At 38.4% G+C, this 27,558-nt stretch overlaps 1 protein-coding gene across 5 annotated transcripts in view; it reads left to right on the top strand.

Annotated features, from left to right (window-relative positions):
• CELSR1 (cadherin EGF LAG seven-pass G-type receptor 1) overlaps nucleotides 1–27,558 on the top strand; it is a 143,349-nt gene that overhangs the window by 38,331 nt on the left and 77,460 nt on the right. For all 5 annotated transcript variants that reach the window (XM_075208856.1, XM_075208855.1, XM_075208853.1 and 2 more), the window contains exons 2-4: nucleotides 17,077–17,715; nucleotides 23,336–23,558; nucleotides 25,481–25,596. In XM_075208856.1, the coding sequence (XP_075064957.1) occupies nucleotides 17,077–17,715; nucleotides 23,336–23,558; nucleotides 25,481–25,596 (978 nt within the window). The remainder of the gene's footprint in view (nucleotides 1–17,076; nucleotides 17,716–23,335; nucleotides 23,559–25,480; nucleotides 25,597–27,558) is intronic.

The following is a 27,558-nucleotide window of genomic DNA, read 5'->3' as shown; positions in this document are numbered from 1 at the left end:
CCTGATTACTCAGTAGGCCCCGTGGGCCTCTGGGACCTGTACCTTCTATGGCTATTGTTACGTTTGTGCGATAGAGAATTTAGACTGTAAGATCCTCTGGTGCAGGGATATGAATGATTTAACTTTCTCTGTAAAGCACTGTGTAAATATATTGGTGCTATATAAATAAAGGTATATTAGTACAAAGATATCTCATGTATAGTTAATTGCTTTTTTGTCTTCCAGTAAAACATGAATTCTTGTAGATTACTGAATGTAATTTTTCCTGTGCACTTAGCTCTTGTCTCTTACTAATAGTATTGATTAACCGGCCAGACTGGTTCACAAGACACTTGAATATTTTCTGTGCATAAATGTAGACAGTCCAGACAGTCCAGGCCTCCTGCTGAGTTTTTGTAGAGAAGAGCATTTAAAATATTCACTATCAATATTTTGTATAGTTTTGCTGGGCAATTAAATTAAAGTAGCAGTACACATTTAAGTATACAATTTTAATATAAAGAAATAAATATATATATATGTTAACCTGTGCATGATACTCATGCATTCTAGTCAAATCAAACTACTTAAGGTGTTAAAAAGGTTCTTGTCATGCATTTGGGCCATGGCCCAGGTCTCAACCACCAACCACTTCCCACTGTCACCCCCGGCAACCACCAACCACTCCCAACTGTCACTTCTCCTTCAAGAAATATATATATATTTTTTTTAAATCTTTATAAACACTTTTAACAATTAACAAATTAAATTAACAAATTAAAAACATCTTAGTATACCAAATTTCAGCCCTTTCTGATTTTTTTTTCCACACAGACTAAGAATTTAGTAGGTCAGTGTATAACTCCGCCCAGCAGGTGGCGCTGCAGCTTGGTTTTATTTTTTCCACACACACACAGACAGACTAACACACGCCACTAGACATTTATATTATAGATATATATATATATATATATATATATATATATATATTATTGTTGATAGTTGCAAGTGTAGTGCTATTGACATTGGGTAAATTTATTTACATAAGCAGGAATGTGCTTATGGTTTTCCAACCGGCTTTGTAATTTAATCAGAAATTCCTGTCGCCCAGACACTTGGATCCAATAAGCTTCTGTAGCTGTTTTCTTAACCACGCAGACAGTTACTGTGCATTTGTCTTTTCATAAATTAGATGGTTCTGCGCATGACCAAATATAATACCATGCCGGGTTTATAAAGATGCAGCTAGTCTCGCTATTGGTTCAGCAGAAGAATAGGATTTTTTTTTAAAAAAATGTATTACTGTTTTTCTTCTTTTGGTTTTTGAGATGTCATGCTTCATGGGCACTGTGTGTGTGTTGGATATGTATTTGTTATATATACAGTGTACTGCAATGCATTTGTATCTCTTCTTACTCCAGCTGTATATTAAAGGGCTATTGTGCCCAAGGCATAAGTGATTGGATCAAGGAACTTGGCCTTGCATGTGTGTCCGAAAGTTACATACAATCCCATTTGTTCACCAGTTAGCAAACAGCCAGATCATGCTGCGTGGGCACAATTACTTGACATACAGTAAATGATTTTTATGTGGTGGTTAAACTGGGAATTGTAAGATGCGTTTCATGTTTCTGTGAGGTGTGAAACTTGATTAGTTGCACTCATTTTATTTTACTTGTCCATAGGGAAAGCCAACTATAGTCCCATGTGTTTATAATATCTTCATATCTTTGTTGACAATAGATTGTTTGGTGTGGACAACTGAGATAGAGTTGTGCTAATATTTACCCAACCAGCATATTGAAGGAGTGAGTAATGTCATTCTGATGTGTGACACTATGAACTACCTCAAAGTCATTTGTACACCAGGGGCCTGATTCATTAAGGATCTTAAATGAAGAGGTATCTTATTTCAGTCTCCTGGACAAAACCATGTTACAATGCAAGGGGTGCAAACTAGTTTTCTGTTTTGCACATAAGTTAAATACTGACTGTTTTTTCATGTAGCACACAAATACTTGATAGCTTATTTGTACACTGAAATTTAAAGTTGATGTCTGTGTGCTACATGAAAAAACTGTCAGTATTTAACTTATGTGCAAAACAGAAAACTAGTTTGCACCCCTTGCATTGTAACATGGTTTTGTCCAGGAGACTGAAATAAGATACCTCTTCATTTAAGATCCTTAATGAATCAGGCCCTAGGTGTGGGATTATAGTCGACCTGTCACAACTGCATATGTGACGTGGGACTGGAATATTACCTGTTAATAGATTTACCTCTACTGCTTGTTAGTTTAAAAATGTACATAGCACATCTTCAATTCATTGAGAACAAGCAAATGAATACACAGAGTGAAAACATGCAATTCTGTATTTGCCATATGCTACACCAGGCATGTCATACTCAAAACCACAATTGGGCCAAATTATCAAAATCTAAGATTGTGTGGGCCGCAAGAAAACTAAAAAGAAACAAATAACCACTGTCTGCACAAAAGGGAAATATATTTGATAAATAATCGACAAACTGTCATATAAATGTACTTGGACACCAACTTACCAAACGAATAATGATACTGTTTTGAGCACAGTCACTGATTACCAAGTACCAAGCAGTTCGCTTGAATTACGAAAGTGTACTGTTCTGACTGCATGTGACAACATACAGCGCGGGTGGAGGGAGACGAGCGGAATTGCCACGCGCATGTGTCACGTGACACTGACGGGGAACGTTGACTGAACGTATCCACACGCAAACTGTTCTGTCATATTCAGCGAATTTTTAAGTTATTTAACCGAAAAAAAACAAAAACGTGGGCCGCATTACTCTTGTTTTTCCATAGTAATGCTGGGCCGCAAAAAATATGCGCTTGGGCCGCAAGTTTGGCATGTCTGCACTACACACATTTATTTGTTGTCTACTGAAAATATTGCTTTGCATATAAATAATGTATCCACTTGAATGGGGTTTCTGCAGAAATCCTTGTTAAAGTGACATTTACTTTAAAGCTTGTGACACACTGAGTAGCTTTGTAGGTTGTCCTGTACAAAAGCTGTGGATGGTTGTATCTCTCAGAAAGTTTCATTGCTCCATAATGATGAAGTGGAAGTAAAATAATCTGCCTGTTCTGCAAGGGATTGCAACATATTGTTATGGCTTTTGGGATGTTTCTTTTCCCCAGTGGCTATTTTCCTCAGCTTGTTGCTATGAGGAATGTGCAGGGCCAGGTTGCTTTATTTCCACAGCTTCTTATCTCCTTCTTTCCTGATAAGAATAGGGCAGCATTTACATGAGAAGTAAAGAAAACACTTCATTGGCAACTCTTTACATTCTTAACAAAGTTGCTTAATGCCAACCTGTCATTTATTTCCAGTGTAGACACAGCTACTGCTTCTGGGACTACCACAAGCAGCTGTATTTTTCTTGTACCTATGGCCTTGGTCACAAGAGCATTTCTGACCAGGAAATGCAGGACCCTAAAGAGGATACACTGAGATACGTTCACTTGACGTAATGTGGAAGTAAACACCAAAACATGTCTAGTGTGTAAGCGTTACCTGCTGCATTTTGACATCTGATAAACTCACTCAACCTTGTCTCTCCATGTATTCTTCATAGAATGCCGTGGCTCCCTTGTCAGAAAATCAAGGTAAAACTACTGTGTGGTATGGCCGTAGAGAGGTCCTAATCAAATATTTGCTTTTTTTTTTGTAGTAGAGTTTATTAACAATATTACCCTTGCTAAAAGTGACAAAAACAGTTCTCTTTGCAAGACACTGCATGAAAAATAATTGCCAAATCCAAAACCTAATCTATTTGTTTTCCGTGATGATCGTTTTCATCACCATCATCATCACCATTTATTTATATAGCGCCACTAATTCTGCAGCGCTGTACAGAGAACTCACTTACATCAGTCCCTGCCCCATTGGGACTTACAGTCTAAATTTCCTAACACATACAGACTAGGGTCAATTTGTTAGCAGCCAATTAACCTACCAATATGTTTTTTGGAGTTTTCGACAGATAATCTCTGTTCATGACCTAATTTGTATACTTTGTATGTTTTGCAACATTTTTTTCTATTTTGCCATACTTTGAGGTTTTCAAACCAGATTTGCACTTTTGTAGTCCGTATTAGATTGTTTAAAGCTAGTACAGTGCATGTAAGTGGCGGTGACATTAAAACCCATTGTTTTCAATATCGCCATGTCCACTGGCATTCTTCATACTTGTGATTAGGAGCGCTGTGTTTATGTTGCAGCGTGGCACAGTTTTTCAGACGCAACTTTTTTTGCTCCATTTTTTTGTATTCAGTGCAAGTCAAATGCATTAAGGATTATGGTGTGTCCTCCTGTGACCTCCCCAAAAGCAAGCACGTGCACTTGTTATCCACCACATGTCAAAATCTTCATATGCGGTGTAACTGGTATTCGAACTTCCGTTGTTCAACCGCCAGTGGGTACCCAGCCTAATATATCACAAACTCCAGCTAAGTATGCACTACATCACTAAGGGGCAACGTAATATAGCTGGCTCTCCAGCCCTGCGGCCCTCCAGGTTGGCATTCCAGGTCCTTACTAAGAGCATACAGAAAAGCCAGTTTCTTTGGTGCAAAATGTGTTCGCTTTTTAGAAATATAACAAAGTAATAAATATTCTGGCAAAGCTTTTGTTTGCGGCAAAGTAAGGCAATTGTTTTTCTAGGTGACAATCTGCTACCTTTAAAGCTTTTGCCGTGATAATTGTTTAAGCATACAGTTGTCTAACCTACAATGAGTCCATATCTATGACTGTGGAATTTTTCTTATATGTTTACATTATACACTTTATACTTTGACTGTTGCGGCAAATTGTGGCCATAAAGTCCCATCAAGTTGACCAAGCAGCAGGTTGTATGGAAAACTTGTAAAATTGCAAGACTTTGAGCATCTTTTTAAAGTTGCAATAAGAAATAACTTCTATTGTAATCATTGACCGTTTACATGCAACTTTGCCTTCCTACAAAATTTGGCTGTGCACTTAGTTCATACAGACAATGGGCCTGATACTGAGTTTGAACACATTTCATCTGCACAGATGTAAAATGCACTCACCCAAATACTCTCAATAAAATGTAGAGTCGAAGGAATCTTACAATCTACATATACATATCATCAGGCACATATATTTTTGTCTTTGTTATCTTAAGGTGGAAAACCCCTTTTAATGTTGAGCCCAATGTTTGCTTATCTGATGTTTCTCCCCAACGCATTGATCTAGCTTTGATTTGTTGTTGTGACAGACCTACAACTGACCTTGAAGTGTGGCTATACAAGGTACAGCACCCTGACTTGGATGAGACCTGGTTGTATAAACACTAAGAACAAACATATTGTCCCAGAACACCTGCAAGTTGCTCTTTACTTGTTTGCCTGCTGTTGTACTAATAAGGAGAAACGCTTTCAGATCTCACCATACTATAATACTTATAGCTTATCTCCTGGTCTATTATTTTGCAAGATACATCCACGTGTATAAATTCCGTTTTGCTTAACAATGAAAAGGTATACAATTTAAAATGGAAATAATATACAAAGTGAAGTTGTGATTGTGAACCACTTTTTGGTCCAACAGCTATAGCTACCTCTTAAGGATTCCTACACACTAGTTAAACCTGTTGCCTGTGGTGTAGTGTGTTGCGTCCATTAAACACAGTAGGAACGCCTGCTGTTTTAGAGATCTGTATTGTAAATGTGTCTGGTGTGCTCAGAATGCAGCAGGTACTATGGTACATCCTGCACTTTAATGATGGGGGTTATGTTTATAATAGAGTACAATGATAAGAGTTGTAGCTCAGCTTACTGCATCTGTGCATCAGCTTTCTTGCTTGTGTGTAAAGGTCCTTAGTTGGGGTCCTGTTTTAGAGCTCCTGGTGTGGATATGAGCACCTTTTGCCTTTTTATATATCTACATAGCATATTAGCAGTAATGTCATTTTGGGTGTTGGCTCCAGTATAAAATCAATCTCTCTTCCCATCTCTCTTCCCCCCTCTCTCTCTCTCTCTCTCTCTCTCTCTCTCTCTCTCTCTCTCTCTCTCTCTGCCATCTCTCTTCCCCCCCCCCCCCTCTCTCTCTCTCTCTCTCTCTCTCTCTCTCTCTCTGCCATCTCTCTTCCCCTCTCTCTCTCTCTCTCTCTCTCTCTGCCATCTCTCTTCCCCCTCTCTCTCTCTCTCTCTCTCTCTCTCTCTCTGCCATCTCTCTTCCCCTCTCTCTGTCTCTGCCCCTCTGTCTCCATCTCTTCCCTTAGTTCAAGAGCTGGGGTGCAGTTTCAGTACCAGTTGTGTGTGCATGATCTTTCCAACCACTAACTTGTGAACAGGCATACACACTCTTCTGGGACAATCACATGTAATATTGTCACATACACTTTGCATTGTGCTCTTTTATTTAAAAACAAATATGTTTTCTCCTTTGCCAACTTGTAGCACATTGAGTGCAGTAGTCAGCAGTTCTATCATAAATGCTGGTCTACAAGTGGCTGTGGCTCTTGTACAGGTTTTTCTTCCTTGAGGCCCGGATTTTGTTTAAAGGCGTGTACAGAAATGACGGTTACTAGCAAAGGGTGGGGTGGGTTTGAATCTCATTTTGAAAATAAACTCTGAAACCGTCAGAGTATCATTTCTGTATTGTTTCTTTTTAAGCTCTTTTATTCTGTACGCCTGAGGTACCTTTCTTTTGCTCTGCAGTCTTACTGGCTTTTTGAATGTTATCTAGAAATCACACAATGTATTTTATGCTTTAAACAGAAGAGAACTTTAGCACCTTGCCTACAGGAAGTTATATTTTGGTTAGATACCATAATATTGATTTTAAATGAATATATCATCCACCTGACAACAGGATCCTTAAGCTGTCTCATTGTATAGCAGACTGTGAAAGGACTGTTTGTTCAGGGAATTTTTGTTAAAGCCAAACGTGCTTTTTCTCAAGTTTTTATAGTAAGCACTTACCCACTAGTCTTCCATGTTATTTTATAGCTCAGTATATAGCACCACATACTGATAAATCATATATTCATATATGTAGTAAAAGGAGTCTGCTCTGCAGAAAAACTTATGCACATAAAGAAAGTGAAAGTCAACCATAAAAATTTAATAAAACGCTTTGGTGTGAGCATGCCCCCTTTTGTGTGCTAACTTTGTCTTGATTATGTCTGGGACAATGCTCGCGGGTATAACTTGGTGCAGTCTACTGGTTATTAATGACAGCAAAAGGCACAGAGCTATAAAGTTTGGCTCTCAAGCTGACTGTAAACAATGGACACGGAGTAAAATATTGGAGAAAAACTCTGTATTATTTGGCGTAAAGCTAGGTACACACTACACGGTTTTCGTCCAATAATCGGCTAAATCAGCCGACATAGGACCGCTCGTTCAAAAGTCGGGTCAGTGTGTGCAGTGACACGATGGTCGAAAGTCTGCTCAAATGGACGATTGTCGCCTCATTTGGTTGGTCGTACCGTTTAATATTTTCGTTCCAATCTCGTTTCTGCTGTGTAGTGTGTATAAACTTTCGACCGATCCACAACAGTGAGTACGAAATTACAGTCATTGCTCACGACAACATGGCTGTAAAAAATCGCTAAAGGGACGTCCGCTCTTCCCTTTATCGTCCTAAACAAGGCTATTGTGTATGCAGTCCATGGACCGAGCGATCGGAACATCGATCGGATGTAAAATCGATCGGCATAAAAAGTTGGCGGAAAATTCTGTAGTGTGTACCTAGCTTAATTCTATGTATGGGGAAAAAGGGGCTGTGTATTACTGGGCACAGGTATGCATTTTAATTGGCATAGGACTGTTTATTAGATGGGCTGTATATTACTGCACCTGGAGGTGTGTATTACCGAGCATGTGGCTTTCTATTGCTGGATATGGTGACATGAGTCCACCCTTGTTATTTTCACTCTGTTAGTGAAATTCCAGAAATAAATACTTTTTCTACAGTGTCAAACTTATATAGGGAACTGAGATAGGTGTACTGTGTAAGTTGTAACAGGTTTTACTAACCATAAGGGGTGCATCCTTGAACTCTTCTTGACTAAAACTGGTGCTATGTTTTTTTTAATTTGTGCAGTTTATGAGCATTACTTGCTGATGTTAGGGGTATAGTATGTGTATACAGCAGAGAATGCAGCTAGCTAGACCGGTACACACCACTCATGAAATGCCTTTCTCTGACCTTATGCCCTTGCTCTGTTCCCTGTGTACCCATTGCTATTTAATACATGTCTATCGAGAGGGGTAAAATTAATAATACTACTACTAATAATAAGGGTTTAAATCGTTTTCTATGTAGTCATCATTTATTTTTATTTTTTATCTAACCCCTTTTTTTTTTACTATCTATTGAGCAGGAACATGGTAGTATAAGACCAAGGGGAAAGTTATTTACCCATGAAATGTAATTTTTCTTATTCATGGAAAATTTGTTGCCGACATCCCTATTTAGACGCGGGGATATCTGCACTACTGGTCAGGCAGTCTCCTATCTAAACAGATACACGATAACACCCAAAACACTGTATCTGTGACTGAATCCGCAATGGCTGGAGGCACTGGAATACCAGCAGACAAGATGTATAAAGATAAGCTGTGTATTAACCCTTGCACTGCTACGGAGCAATGAAGCACACTAGTCAGAACTGGACTGTCAGCTAGAGCACATTACACCCCTTATTCTGTGGCGTGATAGTATTCCCTTCCTATCCTGGTCTTTCTCACTGTATGAGATGTTCACATGGCACAGCGCAGACTGCTGGGTGCAAGGAAAGAGGGCTCCACACACCGCAGAGCAGCCACCCCATAATTCCCATGTAAATAGAGAGTGGAAGTTGCAGCCTCTGGAGATTAACACCCACCAAACATGTAAATGACATGATGGTCTTTGTTTTCATGTACACATACCAATGCTGACGACTGCAAGTTCGCTGACTTTTATGTTCTTTCCTTTGATCTCCTCCCTACATACCTTACTGCAACTTATGCTATAAGCAAGTCATCATTAGTTTAAGAAGTGTTTCTTTGAAAATGTACTTTGATTCCCCATTTCTATTCATCTGACATTCACCTCCCACCTCATTATGGTGGCGGTGGTAAGGTCAGTATGGTCTCTGGTTTGAATATCACTGGTATTTTGCTTTCTTTCATTTTAAAGAGTTATCTGCATTATACCTTTTTTGATTTATTCATTAAACAACATTTAACATGGTTTCTGGATCCTATTATGCTCTCTTTCTGCTTATTCATATTAAAGTTCCAGACCATACTTTGTATCACTTCACAATGGCTTTTCACTACAGTAACAATGTTTCTTAAAGAGATCTGTTTAATTGTTTCCATTAACATTATTTCTATTTGCCATGTTTGTGTTTGTAGAATATTGTAATACATAACATACATATAATGAATAGTTTTTAATTTAATATATTTCTGTTGCCTTATTTTAATGTCATGAAATTGTTTTAGTAACTTTAAATCGGAAAATATGGTAAGAACCATGCAATAGCATTTTAAAACTGAAATAGTACAAGCACAATTAGAATTAGTTGAATAAGCAACACAAATGCAGGAGACTTGCAAAACTTACCAATCATAGTGGGTGTGTGTGTTTGTGTATACATAATATATTTATATCATATATTATGTATGTTTATATAATATATTCAGAGATTCACACTCCAAGAACATACTGGTAGGTTAATTGGCTAGTATCAATTTGACCATAGTCTCTCTCATTGTGTGTGTGTGTGTGTTTGTGTGAGTATGTATGTTAGGGAATGTAGACTGTAAGCTTGAATGGGGCAGGGTCTGATGTGAGTGAGTCCTTTGTACAGTGCTGCGGAATTAGTGGCTCTATATAAATAGCCGATGATGAGATATTTTATATATATATATATATATATATATATATATATATATATATATACACATATATACACTCACACACACTCTTATTTTCATTCTAACATATTAGTCTAGCTTTGTGTGAAAATTGGTGTTTACTACTGTACATGGGATATCCTGTGTCTAAAAAATATTGAATTCACAAACACCCAAAATACAAATAGTACTATCTTGTACAGATCTGTTGCTTAGTCATAGACACGTCATGATGAGCCTGTTAGCTTTTTTGCTTCTGAGTCACCTGCCAGTCCACCTGTGGCCAGACTCGCTGACCTCCGGAGTGTAATAAAGAGCCACTAGTGACTGTGTCTGTACTCAGAGGAAGCTTACAGCACTGCCAACACTGTTTATGCCACTGTTATGTAAGGAATTTCATGAGTGACAAGTGACTGATATGCAGGAGGTCAACAGGAGGTAAACAATAAATCTGGAGTGACAGCTGCTCAAGGGGTAACATGGGTAACTAGTTTGGTATTGGGCAGCAGCTGTAATATCATTGGAATGAAGTGACTGTGGATTGTAGAAACTCAACAATCCACCATGAATGAAGCATGCGATTGTCAGAGCAGTGTTTACAGATACTGTAATGTTATGTAGTGCAAGGCACTGTGTGTAAAACAATACCATCATTTAACTGGGTATATTATGGTTTATGTTCATCTCCCTGTCACTTTTTGCAGAACATGTTTATTATAAAGTTATGCCAGGCATTTGCATTCACTCAGTAAAGGAATTGATACTGAAATATTGCTTACTTTATACTATTATGATACTTTTTGCAGCGCTTGCTGTGCTCTTTCAAATACAGATATACCCATTTCCGAGAGGTGCTTTTTTACCCTAAAAGTTGAAAAGCATAACCATAAACATTGTTTTCATTATATATTTGTCAATTGGGAAGATGTCCCATTGGTGTCTGTGAGGCTCATTTACTTACCAAAGAATATTGGCTGTGCAGTTCATTCTATTGCTTGCTTATGTGCCTATATGTTGCCTTGTACACAGTAAGGGTCTTGCCACTTCCTGGTTTGGGTAGGAGCCCAACAATTTGCAAGACTGCGGGTCAAGATGGAACTGTGCATGGTAGAGAACATGAAAAGATCACCTGACTGTCCTGCCTACTATCGCCACCCACTTCATTTAAACTTTTTATTTTTTTCTCTTAAAATAGTGTTCATATTTGCTGGTGCTATATAAATTAATGTTGATGATGATGATATATCTTTTATTAAAAGAGGTTCACCACTTAACTATAACTTGCTCCCCCTCGTGTAACACATAGCATGATCCCACCAGGAACTTCCTTCTTAGCTGAAGCTGGTTAAAAAATGAACGTTAAATTTTTTGTATTTGAATGTCCAAATTGTATAGTAATTTCTCCTCATGAAGAATGCCTAGTTGGTGCAAAAGGCACACACACCATTGAAAGTATCAACCCACATCTGATCTTTGGCAACTCCCACATGTAAGGCCTTTTGACACAGGTAAGAGAGAAGCTCTACAGTTCCCGGGAAATGGCAGCCAAAATATACACTTCTTGAAGTTCAATGCCTAATTCCGTAACTTTAAATTTAGATTTTGCATGTGGGAAAAAACGCAGCCATCTTGACAATCTGGTTAAGGTATTTCCCAATAAAAGAGGCACAAAAATTTCCACAAAAATGAAGCGCATATAGTCTCAAAACGGCATTTGTGTTGAAGAGCTGTATGTTTACACTTTCCTCAACGAGCCTTATTTATCATCTATTTACCTCAGACAGGCAAGCTATAAGAAGAGTTTTACTTTATTTTGTGCAGGTAAATGCTTTTAGTAAATTTGTATGTCACTATAACATAAATACATATGTTGTATGTTTAATATATTATTTAGTAATATGTTATTCATTAATTCCTTTGCTGTCAAATTAGCCTGTAGCTCATTGTTCTGGCAACAGAAGTCAGATTAATGTTTGATGACAGATGTTCTTTGTACACAGAAATTCTCAATGATTACAATGAGGTTTTAGCACCTAAGTACATGTTTGTAATACCAATAACATATTGTCACTGTTTTTTGGTGATGCTGTCAAGCAGTGAGACAGTGTAGTCACTATTACCCTTAGTGCTTGTCAAGCTGTCAAGCAGTGAGACAGTGTAGTCACTATTACCCATAGTGCCCAAAGCACACAGTCCCCCCAATCAGTGTCTATTTTTGGTGCTGCCACACACTTTTCCAGGTAGGCCATACCTGCTTAGTCTCGATGAGGTTAAGACTGAACCACAAAAATCAAATCTATTGTTGTGTCACTTTATCATTATCAGAGCTTCCAATAAGGATGAAACAACTCATTTTACAGCAAAAACTGCATTTTTTTAACTTTCCAATAAGAGTTAACAAAATGACATTTTTAATTCAATCGCTGTTCTGTATTAAATTATTTAATGCAGAACAGTGATTGGTGCGAGCTCACACAGATAGTGATGTCTGACCAATTTGGTTGTTTCCAACCAAACCCATCCAGTCGCCACAGTATGACTGTCTTAAGAGTTTACAACTGTCAAAACATCAAATTAATTAACATTTATATTATTACTTCATATAATGTACTGTTATATTTTATGAAATGACAAGCAACTGAACCTCTTAGCAAGTACAATTCAACATATATTAGTGGCATGAATTATAAAATCCCTAGGCAGGAGAAACTCTGTAAATTGACATTCTCCAAAACACAAGCCCTCATGATTTGGGGTCCTTCTGAGAGCAGGAAACACGTTTTATCTATTGATTACAATGATGTGCATGGTTTCTTTGGCAAATGTCCAAAAATAATTTTCCCCTGCAGTACTGTAATGTGGTGTATGTACACTTCAGTACTGATGACTGCATTGTTAGCAGCCAATTCAAACAAAATATCTCTGAATATCTTATTTGGACAACCAGGATTGTTATGCTGTGTGGAGCATTGTGTAAACATACCCACCTGACCCCCTGGGGTTTATTGAGGTGTTCGTAAGCTCCATACTAAAATGGAAAGGGGGGGGGGGGGGCAGTTGGGGGAGAGTGTCACAGGGGCCTTTTAGATTGTTTTGAATACTGTATGAAAAGCCATAAATGAGGACATTATGTAATAAACAGGAACACATTAATGGATCCTTTTGTAAAAACAAAAACAACTGCTTATTTATTGTTTTACAATGTTTCCAGCCATTTATCAACACTTGGGCTGGATTGGGGAAGGGCAAAACAATATATATGTTACCTGTGCTCACAGTGTATCATGCATAAAACAATAAAGATAAATGGAGTAGTGAAAACATAATTTTATCAATGTGCATAGTATACACAAACATGATACCCCTCCATATACTGCACAGAGGAGATACCTCCACTTCCAGACATACCCTACACCGCTGGTTCCAGACATAATTTAAACAGGCATCTCCCCATGACTCCAGCCATAATTTCCAAAGAGACAGCTTTCTAGTTCCAGCAATAGTTTGCATAGAGGTATACACATTTGCCTTTCTTCCTTGCCCTATTGTCAGTCCCAGCCATGCCACTTACTTGCTCCTGGCACTTCCACGTCATCATGTCGGGAAGTTCTGGGTCAAAGCAATACAAGTGCTTCTCTGAATGCAGAGAAGAACCCTGTTGAATGACCTTGGCCTCTAGACAGCACATATGTCATGTTGAGCATTCGGAAGATCTATGATTGCTAAGTGGTATGAGTGAGCCGCCACAGCTAAGCAGTGATAGATGAGGTGACAGTAATGGCACTCGTCACCTTTTCACCCTTGCCATCACTATACAATGGTGCACGGCTGCACACCTTGGAGGAATATTGCATTTGACTACTGAGATGTCAGCAAGTGTAACTGGCACCTCCACAGTTATAGGAAAGGTAATTTGGGTGACAGTCTTGACTGTGAGTTTCTTTGGTGGTCGAACGCAATATTAACAGCTGCAACCCCTGTGCTGTGTCACTGCAACTTTCTCCCCTCCACCTGTCCCTCACCTGCCATGATTCTACAGTTTGTTCAATCAGCTTCAACCAACAACTATGCACAGAGCTGTTTCTGTTTGAGTGGGAGAGTCCGTCCCCACCTACAATGGTTACGCACTTAGAACCCTGCAGCTCTACTATCCCTTTTAATACACAGTGGTGGGAAAGTGGAAGCAGAGGATTAATTTGCTTGGAGTTGCATGGAGAAATACAAGTGACTGATGTATAACTTGATGTAGTGAAGAAAACCTTATTTCTTAATTCCAAAAACTGTTGTCTGCTCACCAGATCAGTGCAACTTCTCATCACATACAAAAGTGATAAGGGGAAAATCAATAGACTTAATGAGAGAGCAGTGGCTTTGGTTTGTTGGTTTATTCCCATTGAAGCTCACCACTGATCTTAGCATTTAGAGGCTAGCTTGGAATATTTAATCTACTAATGTAATTTTTTCTAATGACATAAACCAGTGGTTCCCAAACTGTGCGCCTGGGGTGCCTCGGCGATCACACAGGGGTGCCTCGGCCAGGGCAAGTGATAAGCAAGGCGGGGGACTACTTAGTAATTATTTTGGCTTATGGGTGCCTTGAAAAAATTATGGAGACCCTAAGGGTGCCTTGAACTGAAAAAATTTGGGATCCACTGACATAAACCCTCTTCCATGTTAGGAAAGCGAGCAAATGATATCCCAGTTCAACCTACTTGAAACATGCTGAAATTGCTCAGATGGTATAAGCCAGCAATAATACTAGAAAATTTGGAATTGTCAGAACACGTTCATCTCTAGCTGGCAGTTTTATACATTGCGAGAAAGAAACATTACACAATTTTCAGCTGTCTACTTCAGTACCTAGTTACCCCATCACAATGGCCCTTCACATTTCCAGGGTTTTGAGTGTTTTGTTGGAACCTAGATTCCACTTCTTGACCTGGAAGGAGTGCAGACATAATGTTGGCCTTTTGTGCATCTGACTATTTATATATAATTTATAGATATTTTGTACTAGGACAATTTATTGACCAGATGTAACATTGAGCATGAGAGAATTCAATAAGTATATATAATGTGTATGTGTTCTGGAATACCAGTACAGAATGCATCAATAGACATAGACTGATGAGTCATACTTATGCAGACCATGGGCCATAGGGAGATAAGAAATAAAGAGTGATATATGGCCATGATTTGCTAATGGAAGCGATGTTGAGTAGTAGAGATTGTGTGTGATTTAATGTGGAGTCAGTGGATGGGGGAGGTCAGAGTGAATCTAAATACTGTAAGATTGTTCTAAGTGCTGAGTTTTAATCACAGCAATGTGTAGGAGTTGATCTTTGAGAGATTAAAAAGCAGAGCAAACTTTACTGTAAAATGTCTTTTATATACAATAGCGGAACACATCCGGCGCTGCGGATGCCTTGTAGCGCTTTATAAATAAATATTAATAATAATAATAACACAACATTTTTATCTGGGTTTTTTAAAAAAAAAAAAAAATTCCAATCAAGATTTAAATTTAAGCATTTCAACAATTAAATCTATATTCCAATTAGATTTATTCCATTAGCTGTTCAGTAGTGGGTTTTTCTTAGTGTATACATTTTAGGCGTCTGTTGTGCCACTCGTTGCTGAAGCCAAGGGTTCCTCTGTAGTATCTAAATAATCAGAACATGTTACTCTGACGTGTAATCATCAGGTAATTGTGCAGCAGCAACACATCCTATTCTTTAGCTTCTATATATGCTTTAAAGAGAATAACAGAATGTCTTTTTATTTTTTTTAAATAAAGAGAAGGATTTGTCTCATCACTGTCTCCCAGTGGTTTTAGCAAGTTGTTCCAAAGTGTAGTTTAATCATGGGTGTATTGTATATTGTTTGTTAAGGCGTCTATCGACAAAACCGCTTACATGCAAATGTTTGATCCACCTACATCAGCAAGTTTAGATGGTTATTTTGAATTTCTGTAAGGGACGCATGATACAAGTCAAATAAAACATCTGTAAATGTATACTCTCCACCATCTGTAAATGTATACTCTCCAACATCTGTAAATGTATACTCTCCAACATCTGTAAATGTATACTCTCCACCATCTGTAAATGTATACTCTCCAACATCTGTAAATGTATACTCTCCACCATCTGTAAATGTATACTTTCCAACATCTGTAAATGTATACTCTCCACCATCTGTAAATGTATACTTTCCAACATCTGTAAATGTATACTTTCCAACATCTGTAAATGTATACTCTCCATCATCTGTAAATGTATACTCTCCATCATTCTATCTTTAAATAATCCAGTTCTGCAAAATCAAATCTTGTTCCTGCACCTCAGTGCAGAACTAGGTGTTTTCGTGCTCCTAATTCTCCCTTTATAATGAACATTCCATAAATGTCCATCTTCTCCCATTAGACCAGTGATGGACACTCTAATACGGGGTCTTCATGGTACAGACCTATAACCTTAAAAAGGGCTGCACATTACCAGTAATCTCAGTAATAAGTTAGAAGATATCAGCAGGCATTTTAAACAAATGCTACAACCTATAACAAACAAATCTACCAATAAAGCGGGAAGGAGCTGGGGCAGCTGTGAGTGAAGGCTCAGAGGGGTGCATGTGGCTCTAGGACCGCCTGTTGCCCATCACTGCATTGGACAAAGCAGGCTTTTTGCACAGACACCATCATCTTGGACTTCAATGCTTGGGCTTCCTGGAAAAAGTAGTAGTCAGAAAAAGCATTGCGCTGTGAGTTAATATTTATTGTCATTTCATAAATGACCTTTTACTATGTGTTTTTATTTCGTATATATTTTGGATAACTAGTGTTTTTATTTTGTTGTGTGAGTCTTATTTATCTTAATAATGTGATTGAATTTATGTCCTTTTGGTTTGTGGTTAGAAATAAATAATATTTTTTAATGCTGCATTTGAATATGAAATTAAAAAACAATACAATAGAAAGTCGGGTTATTGTTTGCATTGTTCACTAACATTCATGTGAATTTACTTTTTACACACAGATTGTTGTTTCACTTTTTGGAATTAAGTATTCCATTTGGGCATTTTCTTAGGTTCAGAAGATGTCATTTTTAAATTGTAGCACTGCATCCTTTAAGCATTCGTGATTTATTCATGTATTTTTCTCTCCGTTCTGCAGATGGTGTACATACTGTCACTGCACACTGTACCTTACGAGTTACCATCATCACAGATGACATGCTGACCAACAGTATCACAGTCCGGCTAGAAAACATGTCCCAGGAGAAGTTTCTGTCCCCGCTACTTTCTCTGTTTGTGGAAGGGGTGGCAACTGTGCTATCTACCACCAAGGAGGGCATCTTTGTCTTCAATATTCAAAATGATACTGATGTGAGCTCCAATATCCTCAATGTGACATTTTCTGCCTTACTACCTGGTGGAGTCCGCAACAAGTTTTTTCATTCCGAGGATCTCCAGGAACAAATCTACCTGAACAGAACCCTTCTTACACTGATTTCCACCCAGCGTGTTCTTCCTTTTGATGATAACATTTGTTTGAGGGAACCTTGTGAGAATTATATGAAGTGTGTGTCTGTACTGAAGTTTGACAGCTCAGCTCCTTTCATAAGCTCCAATACTGTACTTTTTCGCCCTATTCACCCAATCAATGGATTACGGTGCCGGTGCCCTCCTGGATTTACTGGTGACTACTGTGAGACAGAGATTGATCTCTGTTACTCCAAGCCTTGTGGCAGGAATGGACAGTGCCGAAGTAGAGAAGGTGGTTACTCTTGTGAGTGTGACGAAGAATATACAGGTATGATCCATACACATTTTATTACTGTGAATTTGACTCTGGTCTGACCACCATATTATATGAAAGTCATCTCATGCTTCTCTGTGTACACTGTTTATTATCATCATCTTATGGGAGACGATGATCAGTTCACTTGTGTAATTATGTTAATGAGTACTGGGCTACACTTGACGAGGACAGTGTCATAATGAGGGAAATGGGGCCAGCCCAGAAACCACAGACTCAAAATTAGACCATGGAAAAGCAAGGTCCCCATAGCGCACAGTGTGAGGCTTCTGTCACAATGATGTAAGACGATTGTAGTGTCAAACTTCACTCATAAACTTTCTCACATACAACTTATTTATGCCTAGACATAAACTACTATAGATGTAAAATGTTTTTTAAAAGAGTATTAGACAAATATACTTTTATCCTTAAATTTTTTCTCAAAATTTCTAGTAATGATGAAAGTGGGACAATTATAAACTATAATACTCACATTTTCCATATATATTTGTTATCTTTAGGGGCATGTTATACGTAATATTTACTTTATAAAGGGCAGTTGGCTATGGTGAGTGTACTCCATCATGCACACATCCCTATGTTTCCAGTTTTGAAGGAAGTGGGAAAGTAACAACATGAAGCCAATTTGATCACCTCAGCACAGAGTGTTTCAGGAGACGAGTATACTGTCCCTGACCTAATTGTTCTTGTGTGATTGTATATGGAAGGATAGGGCTGCATGTCACGTGGGGTAGTCTCACAATGCAAGAAGACACAGAGAGTTAGGTAGTAAGGAGCCCCCAACAGCACAGAATAGCAGTGTGTGGGCCTTGCCAAAATGATTCAGGACAATTGTATTTCCCTGTGATGTCAGTGGTTCATGCCGAATGTATAGGAGGCATTCTCATAACTACAACTATAATTATAACTATAACTATAATTATATTTGTGAGCTTGTCTCAATAGCTTTCACTATGAGAGAGTTATAAGGACAGCGTATGGTTGCTATGTTACCTTTTTTCCTGCATCTATATTTTATAGTCAGTATTTCTATCTTCAGCCTGTTTTTACATCTCCTTACTGGGGCAAAAGCCGTTATGGTGACTGTCTTTTCTTTTGTTGAAAATAAGCTTCACTGTGAATTTCAGGCCCCTCAAACTAAGGCTTTAACGGTTCTGTTATCTGTGTGACTGTGAGCTGTGGCCGTTCGCTGCATGTTAATGGGAGCTATTGTTAAGGCTGTGAATGATTCTGGAGTGAATAACCCCGTTGGTGTGGTAATGCTGGATGGAATGCAGAGTCAGTTAGGGTCTCCCTCCATTTAATTCACCTTTTCATCAGACAGCGTTTCGGAAATATGTTACTGCAAAATGTTACAATCTGTCATCCTTATGATAAAACTCACTAAGGACTGATGATGGAGAGTGTGAGAGAGATGGAGCTCTGTTCAGATATCACGGTTAGTAGCCAAACATTGAAAATATCTGCTGCATTTCCTGTGGATGATAATCATGGCTTAATGTCACTGTTATTCCTTCCAGTACTTTGAAGGTCCTTACCTGGCCTACAACAATTATTAGTAATTTATGCCCGATGAAAGTTACCCTATCTTGCTAGTCTTATCTTACTGACACAAATGTAAGCTGATCTGCAGAGTGCATTTTTTTGTAACAAGACTAGTGGGTAATTAGGCCCTTTGCTCTATTTTTTACAAATGGAGAAAAGACAATATTTAGAAAAACCTAAAAAAAATATGATTTTATTATGTATATTTTTTTTTTTTTTTTTTTTTTTAACCTTAATTTATGCTTTCAGGTCTTTTAAGTTCCTCAGCTTTCAGTAATGAATTCTTGTATCTTTTTTATGATAGAGGAGATTTGATATTGAAAATGTTAGTGTATGTTGTATAAATAGGTTACCATTTATCTTAATTTGCAGTTAAAGCGAAACATATTATAATTATGAACTCTGTAATTAGCATATTTTGGCACTTTTTGGGCTACTTGCATCCTGTCCAAAATTTTTCGGCCAGTAACCACACAAATCATACATTTGTATTTCCCAGAATATTTTTCTTTGTTTTTTTTTTTTTTGTAACTCAATATTCAAATGCATAGTATATTCCACAAGGTCGCAAAATAGTGGAAACAAAACACATTTTCAATACCAAGTAAAAATTTGGAATATGTTCACATAACGGGAATAGCATGCTGAATAGTATGAATAGATTGGCACCACATTTTTTTGTGGTCAGAGACAACACCTACTAAAGGGTATCAATGTTTGAAGGAGGAGACTCACTTTACTGTAGAAGACTCGGTGGGGAGAATTGATGCCCTTTCACCCCTGGGCTCTTTCTTATTTTCTCTAGAATATTGGTTCTATTATCTGTGATCCCATATAGTATACCTGTAGGAAGTATTACCGTTTGAAAGACTGAAATTCCCTTTTTAAAACAAAGTCAGACTGAGGGATATCGAGGCTCTTTTAGAGGTTCCCCCATCCCTGAATTCTCTATTTTCATTCCATAATCTCAATTATGTCACTGGCTAATGCCACCTACACACCCGACTGCAGGTGCAAGCGGAAGCAAGTAGGAGGTCATTGGAAATAATAGGTTCCACTCAATCCTAATACAAGGCTAATGGCATACTTGCCAACTCTCCTGGAATGAATGTCCGGGAGACTCCCGAAATTCGGGTTGGTCTCACGGACTCCAGGGAGAACTGGCAAATCTCCCGCATCCCGCAATTGCGGGGCTAAAATGCTGCGATTCAAGGTGAATTGTGTCATTTTGGCCCCGCCCCCGCGACAAAATGACATATATGATGTGGGGGTGGGGCCAAAATAATGCGATTCCCTGTGCCCTGCCCTCTCCCGCCCTCTAGACACTCTCTCTCCCGGATACAACTTGCCAAAGGTAGGCAAGTATGGCTAATGGTGAACACTCCGATCACTAGTCACTTGATGTTAGCAGTACAAAGGTACATAATTTGCATTTAGCTAGATACCAAAAGCGTGTACACTGTTAATTCTTTCAATTTGCCAAGGTATATAAGCTTTTTGTATTTCACAGGATACATTTAATTTAGGTATTGTCAATTTATAGCTTCCTGTAGATTATTTTTTCAAAATGATGATCACGGTATAAAATGAATGAATGGTGTTTATTGCAGTAATGAGGCAAGTCTGTCATTTTAGCTGATTAGTAGCAATTAGTGGTTTAATACACAATAATTAAACTGTGTCCGCTTCCAGTAGTGATATTACCTGAGGATGTTTACTTGTGGTAGTTCTCACACCTGTTGTGATCAGTTTTTCATGTCTTAAGGGACAAAAGCCTGCCAATGTTCATCTGTCAGAGGCCGCTGTGAAGTGCTGCCAGTTACACTGTGACAAGGCTCCTGGGATGGCTTTTATATTATTGTCATATCCTTATTTGTACTCTGTTCCAGTGACAAGACAGTGGTGTCAGTGACTGCCAGCTAGCACAGATCATTCGCATACTGTATAGGGCCAGAAGGTATAAGGATGGCAGACATCTGAGCACACTGGCCTGGGACTGATAAGTCTTACTATAGAGAAGGTTTTTGTATCCCTTCCTCCCATTTGTAAAGATGACATATTGTCCTCCTTTGTTTTCCTACTTGGCTCAAGGGTTTCTTCTAGTAAAGGGATTAGTCACCCTTAGTCAAACACCAGAATCATTTTCTGGCTGACCTTCTGTCATGAACTGTATGTTCTAATAACATGTATTATACCATGAAAAGAATCCAAACGGCAGGTTCTTTTTCTTCAGTCAACTTTTCTAAGTAATCGTACGCAAGTTGCCTTTAAATGTTTAGCATTACACTGCGTAGACTGAAGCAAACCACAGGCATATTGCAGTACCTTATTATTAGCAGGGCACAGACATTCTATTTACTGCCATTAAAATAACTGAAAGCTGCACACTTTCCTGCTTGGTGCAGATTACAGCTCTCTCTAGTAGCAGGATACTCTTTCTGTTAGCTCATACTTGCCAACTCTCCCGGAATGTCCGGGAGATTCCCCCATTTTGCGTGAGTTTCACGGACTGCCTGGAGAGTGTGGCAATCTCCCGGATCTGCCCACTTCCTAGTGAAGCGGGCAGAATTAGATCCAAAACTTCCCCGCTGTAAAATGACGCGGTTTGCATCATTACGTCACGCGGGCGGGGCCAAAATGTAGCGATTTTTGGAGCCCCACCCCCTGCACGCCCACCTTCCCCGGCAGGCTCCCGGATCATACTTACCATAAGTTGGCAAGTATGTGTTAGCTGGAAGATAGTTATATTTCTTCTAAAATTGGGTTAGTTGTAGAAAGTATTCATGACCCATTAAATTACACATCTGGCCAGTAAGTGCTCAAAACATGTGTTTTTATCTGTGACTGGTTTAGCCTTTGAATCTGGTGTTTTTCCCTTACTGCCGAAAATTTTGGGCCTGATTCATTTAAGAAGTTTCTTATTTAAGTCTCCAGGACAAAACCATGTTACAATGCAAGGGGTGAAAATGAGTTTTCTGTTTTGCACATAAGTTAAATACTGACTGTTTTTTCATGTAGCACACAAATATCAACTTTAAATTTCAATGTACAAATAAGATATCAAGTATTTGTGTGCTACATGAAAAAACAGTCAGTATTTAACTTATGTGCAAAACAGAAAACTAATTTTCACCCCTTGCATTGTAACATGGTTTTGTCCAGGAAACTTAAATAAGAAACTTCTTAATTTAAGTTCCTTAATGAATCAGGCCCCTTATGTTTAACTGTGAAACAGCAGTGTAGGACAATAAATGTGAATTTTTCTGAAAAATTGCATTTTAATAGCAATATCATGCATTTTATATACAACTTCTAACACTGCAAAGTAAAACAATGGTAGGTCCATGTCTACTTGAGTTTACATTAGTAAGTCAACTAGCCATATGGGTAGGACTCCTATAATTTTGAACCCATAAAATGGCAAATTGATTTACCATTCACGCATAAGGATATATGATCTCCAGTGACTTTCAAATGTAGGCAAATGAACCTTTTGGTGTTTGAAATGTTTCAGTTAAACATATGTATGTAAAACATAGCTATGCTATATATTTTTGGCAATATTTACCTTTGTCCAATATAAACCTTATATAATAGATTGTATTTCACAGGAAAATGTCACCCACATTATAGACGTAATCTTTTCCAGGAATGAGGCCAACCCTTTCTCTTTCTATTAGACAATTAGTTTTCCTTTGTGCAGGTCATACACTACTCTGTTATTATGCTGACATATTATACCATCGAGAAAATGCTCTAATATTCATTGCGCTGACACTGGAATCCAAACCTATGTTTTATTATTGTAATGGCTGGAAGGATTTGCTATGCAATCTCCAGCATTTGAGACAGGGAAGTAGAACCATGTCTAGGTTAAAGTATTTGGCCTTGGAGTGCTGACTACATTCTCTCACTTCAATGCTAAGCAGATTATAAATAAATCAGTATTTTCAGAATTCCTCTAAGATATATTTTATAACGTAGGCTGATGAAAATGCAGTAGCAGTTTTGGGTTCTGCAGACATCTACAATAATAAAATGTCCTCTCTTCCTTCTTCTTTCTCAGGAGAACACTGTGAAGTGAGCTCACGATCTGGGCGCTGTGTCCCCGGGGTCTGCAAGAATGGCGGTACCTGCATTAACCTGCTTATTGGTGGCTTTAAGTGCAAGTGTCCCCCAGGAGAATTTGAGAAGCCGTACTGTGAAATGACCACTAGGAGTTTTCCACCTCAGTCTTTCATTACGTTCAAAGGTTTAAGACAGCGCTTCCATTTCACAGTCTCTCTTATGTAAGTTTTCACAATAAACCGCTACGATGACTGGACATTACAATAAAATGGTTGAACGTAAACTGTTTGTACTAAGCACATTTATTTCATTAGCAGCAGCAGCTATTTATATAGCGCCACTAATTCCACAGCGTTGTACAGAGAACTCACTCACATCCGTCCTGACCCATTGGAGTTTACAGTCTAAATTCCCTAACACACACACACACACACACACACACACACACACACACACACACACAGTCAGAGAGAGACATACTAGGGTCAATTTGATAGCAGCCAATTTTTTGCTGTGTAGGAGGAAACCGGAGGAAACCCACGCAAACACGGGGAGAACATACAAACTTTTTAATGAACATGATTATATATAGGCCAGCTACTCACGTGTACGTCAGCACATGCTTTAAGCTTGCAGACAATTGTAACCACAATCTATTTATCACTTAGGTATTTTGGTGATATATTTGTTCACGTCATTTAGTGAAGAAACGGATCTTCATTAAATTGTCTGTTCTTTGCCTTTATTAATGGCTTCAAAGCAGTTGTTTTGATATAAAATGAAGCCAATTTCCTGTCAGAGAGCTGATAAGTCAGGAACATGGCTGCCGGGGATTCATTTACACCGTACTGGAATGCCAAATACTATATTGCTTGAAGCATTGCTTCCTTACTTTTACATATAAATTTGCTTTCAGATAAATAATAATGTAATGTATTATAAATTATACATTTAATCCTTCAAAACAAGTGATGATGAGTTAATACCGCTTCCATACTGCTGCCCAGGCAATATCCCGGGTATATGAACCCGGGATATTGTCGGCTGGGGGGGGGGCAGAGGCTCCCCAGGAGTAAAAATCCAGAGTAGACTGCGTTCATGCTGAACACGGGTCTGCGCAGGGTCTCGATGGCAACATCACAAGAGGAGCTCTGATTGGCTCCTCTTGTGATGTTTTTTTTTGTTTTTTGTTTTAACTTTAACATTGTGTCTGGTGAGACTCGGGTTCAAAAACCCTGGTCGCACCATTCATAGTGCATGCTTCCCGGGACAGACCCGGGAATTACCCCACCAAAAGACCCGGTCTAATTCCTGGGTCTGATGACCCGGGAATTAGATCTGGGACCATTCATACTGCAACTCGACCTGGGTCATCTGGGCTGGCAAAAACACGGGTTTTTGGTGCAGCGTGAATGGGGTATAAGTTTGTATTTTAGACTTGTCAATAAGTTATGCAATCCAGATGACTATCTTCAATTAGACAGCTCTGGGACACTTTGAAGTGCGTATCCACAAAATGTAATTTTTGAAGAATGTTTATATAAATATTAATTGTAAAATTGTCATAGTGTACAGGAACAATTATTTGTCTGCTTTTTTAGTCATCTAACTGGCTTGACCTATATTTTTGGTTCGAGGTTCACACTATCTTTTGTGGAGGCTGCTTCCAGACCCGTTTTTTTTATCACGTGGAGCTTACTTTTGTCAGATTGTCTGTACTAACAGGCAAATAAATTGCTTGTGAGACTGGATTAGTTTAAAGCAACAACAGTCAGAGACAATATAATGTTGCGTTGTGTCACACAGTGTTCCATGAGTTAGATAATGCCAAACTCTGTGTGGGGCTTGATGCCTTGTGAATTGGGCTTAGTCTCTGAAGAAGCCTAAAATATTCCTTCTTGTGATCTAGTGTTTTTTGGTTTTTTTGTTATTACTATAAATGTATGGGCACATTTATATTAACAATTCCTCATCTTGTTTTCATATCTTTATGTAGGGCTTATGGTAAAGTTACTCTACACTCACTGTCTGGTACTAAATGTTTCTGTGTCTGTGAAACTGACTTATTTTTTGTTACTGACTTGATTTATGAACCATTGCTGTGTCATTAAGTGTAAAGAATGTGTTGGCCTTTGTGTTTCAGGTTCGCTACCAGGGAGAGGAATGCACTGATACTTTACAATGGCAGGTTTAATGAAAAACATGACTTCATTGCACTAGAAATCATCGAGGAGCAGATCCAACTTACCTTCTCAGCAGGTGAGTTATTATGTTTATTATTGGGTTAACCATTCATCTCGGTCTTTTGTACAGTTCTATCTAATTATGTGTTTCAGAGCCATGATAGAAATATGATTTTGGATTGTTACAGTGGGTGGCAGAAAACATAAAAAAAAAACATGTCCAGGGAAAGGCACTATAATCCAAATAAAGCAACCAGCTTCTGACTCCTTTCTTTTTCTAAATATAACAGATTTGCAAATATTTCTAGCTCCATATATTGAAATTGTTTATTTTTGTGATGGTACAAATATTTTGTATTTTGGTTAAAAGTATCCTGGTGCTGTTTAGATATTTTATCAATGAAGATATTTAGTCCATACTGAAAAGCTCTACATAGACATAATAAAGGTCAGCTTTCAAGGGTCAAGGTTTACCAATATAAAATAATGTACCAAATATTCTCAATAAAATAAAGAGAATTGTTAGTGATATTTTAAAGTCACTCCAAAGGCACAATATGCAAGTAAGCCTCTCCTATTCAGGAACTAGCCTTCTGGAAAGTCCCCAAAATGTTGTTATCTTGAATGGAAGTGGCATATTTGTACATATTTTATTTATAAAGTATCTCAGAATGGTAGATGTTGCACAAGCAATATGGTGCGCATAATGAATGTTGCTGTTAGTTTATGAGAAGGTCAGTCCTTTTGTGCTAAGCTGTAAATTGTCATATGCTATGGTTCTGATTCATTAAGGAAAGTAAGGATTAGCATATTCTAATGGGAATAACTGGTGGAATTTGGGGCCTGAGTCATTAAGGAAAGTAAGGCAAAAAAATAAATAAGTAAATGTTCTTCGAGATAAATCATGTTACAATGCAAGGGGTGCAAATTTGTTTATTATTTTTCACGCAAGTTAAATACTGGCTGTTTTTTTCATGTAGCACACAAATACTTGCTAGCTTTATTTTTAAACTGAACTTTTTAAGTTATTCTAGACATGCCCTTTCCCAACTATAAATCTCTCCATACGTTTTAAATTTACCTCCCACTCCATTGCAACATGGTTTTGCCAAAGTGCAAAGTTACTCCTTTTTTTTTGCTTCCTTTCCTTAATGAATCAGGTCCTATGTATTTAGATAACTGTCCACTATCATTGTTAACCCACCACACCAGTGTTGGGGGCACGGAGGCAAAGCAATGCACTAGCGCTGACACCTAGCAGCCCTCATAATCTGTTCCAGCATTTAAATGAACCTAATCAGCATCTTCTGGGTTGAATGGTGTGACACTTTTGTGAGACTGTCTGATGTCCCGATTTGATTTGCTGGTGCGGTTATGTGTAGGTAGCGGCTATGAGTGATTGCTGGTTATATGATGTCACTGCACCATGTGAGTCGTGTGCAGCAGTTTATAGATGACACTGTGTGGAGAGACACTGTCTGCCTGGGTGTTATACTGTGGGTGGAGTAGGACACTTGCTGTTATACTGTGTTGGGAGGAAGAATTCTGGGTGCTGTATGTGGGGTGGTTATTATAATGTGGGTGCAGTGCAGGGACACTGGCTGTTGTTCTGTATAAGGGCACTGGTTAGTATAATATGGGGAGGGTCACTGGCTGGTGTACTGTGGGGGCAATAGTGCTTGTCTAATGTGTGTCTATGGTGCGCTGGGTGAGACAGAATCTCCATACAGCCTCCAGCACTTAGATAAGAAATGCTGGCTGCTGGATACCCACTAGACAGGTCCTGTCATGCAGATAAGAAGAGCTGGCTTGTAGATACTCACTAAACAGCGTTTGACACACTGGTGGATAAAACAAGCTATTCACCAATCAGAATTCCAGTAGCTTTCTAATTGGTATCCACCACTGATTGCTGAATGACCAGCAATATTAACAGATCAAAGTGTCTGTAGCTGAGGTTTGACATCTGACTCTCTTTGGAACCAGGTCTTCAAACTGGCGGACCTGGCTAACAAACAGTCTTTGATGCAGTTTACTA

Source organism: Mixophyes fleayi, chromosome 4 (assembly GCF_038048845.1).
Source record: "Mixophyes fleayi isolate aMixFle1 chromosome 4, aMixFle1.hap1, whole genome shotgun sequence".
Taxonomy (NCBI): Eukaryota; Metazoa; Chordata; class Amphibia; order Anura; family Limnodynastidae; genus Mixophyes; species Mixophyes fleayi.
This window is presented reverse-complemented; position numbering and strand designations above follow the sequence as displayed.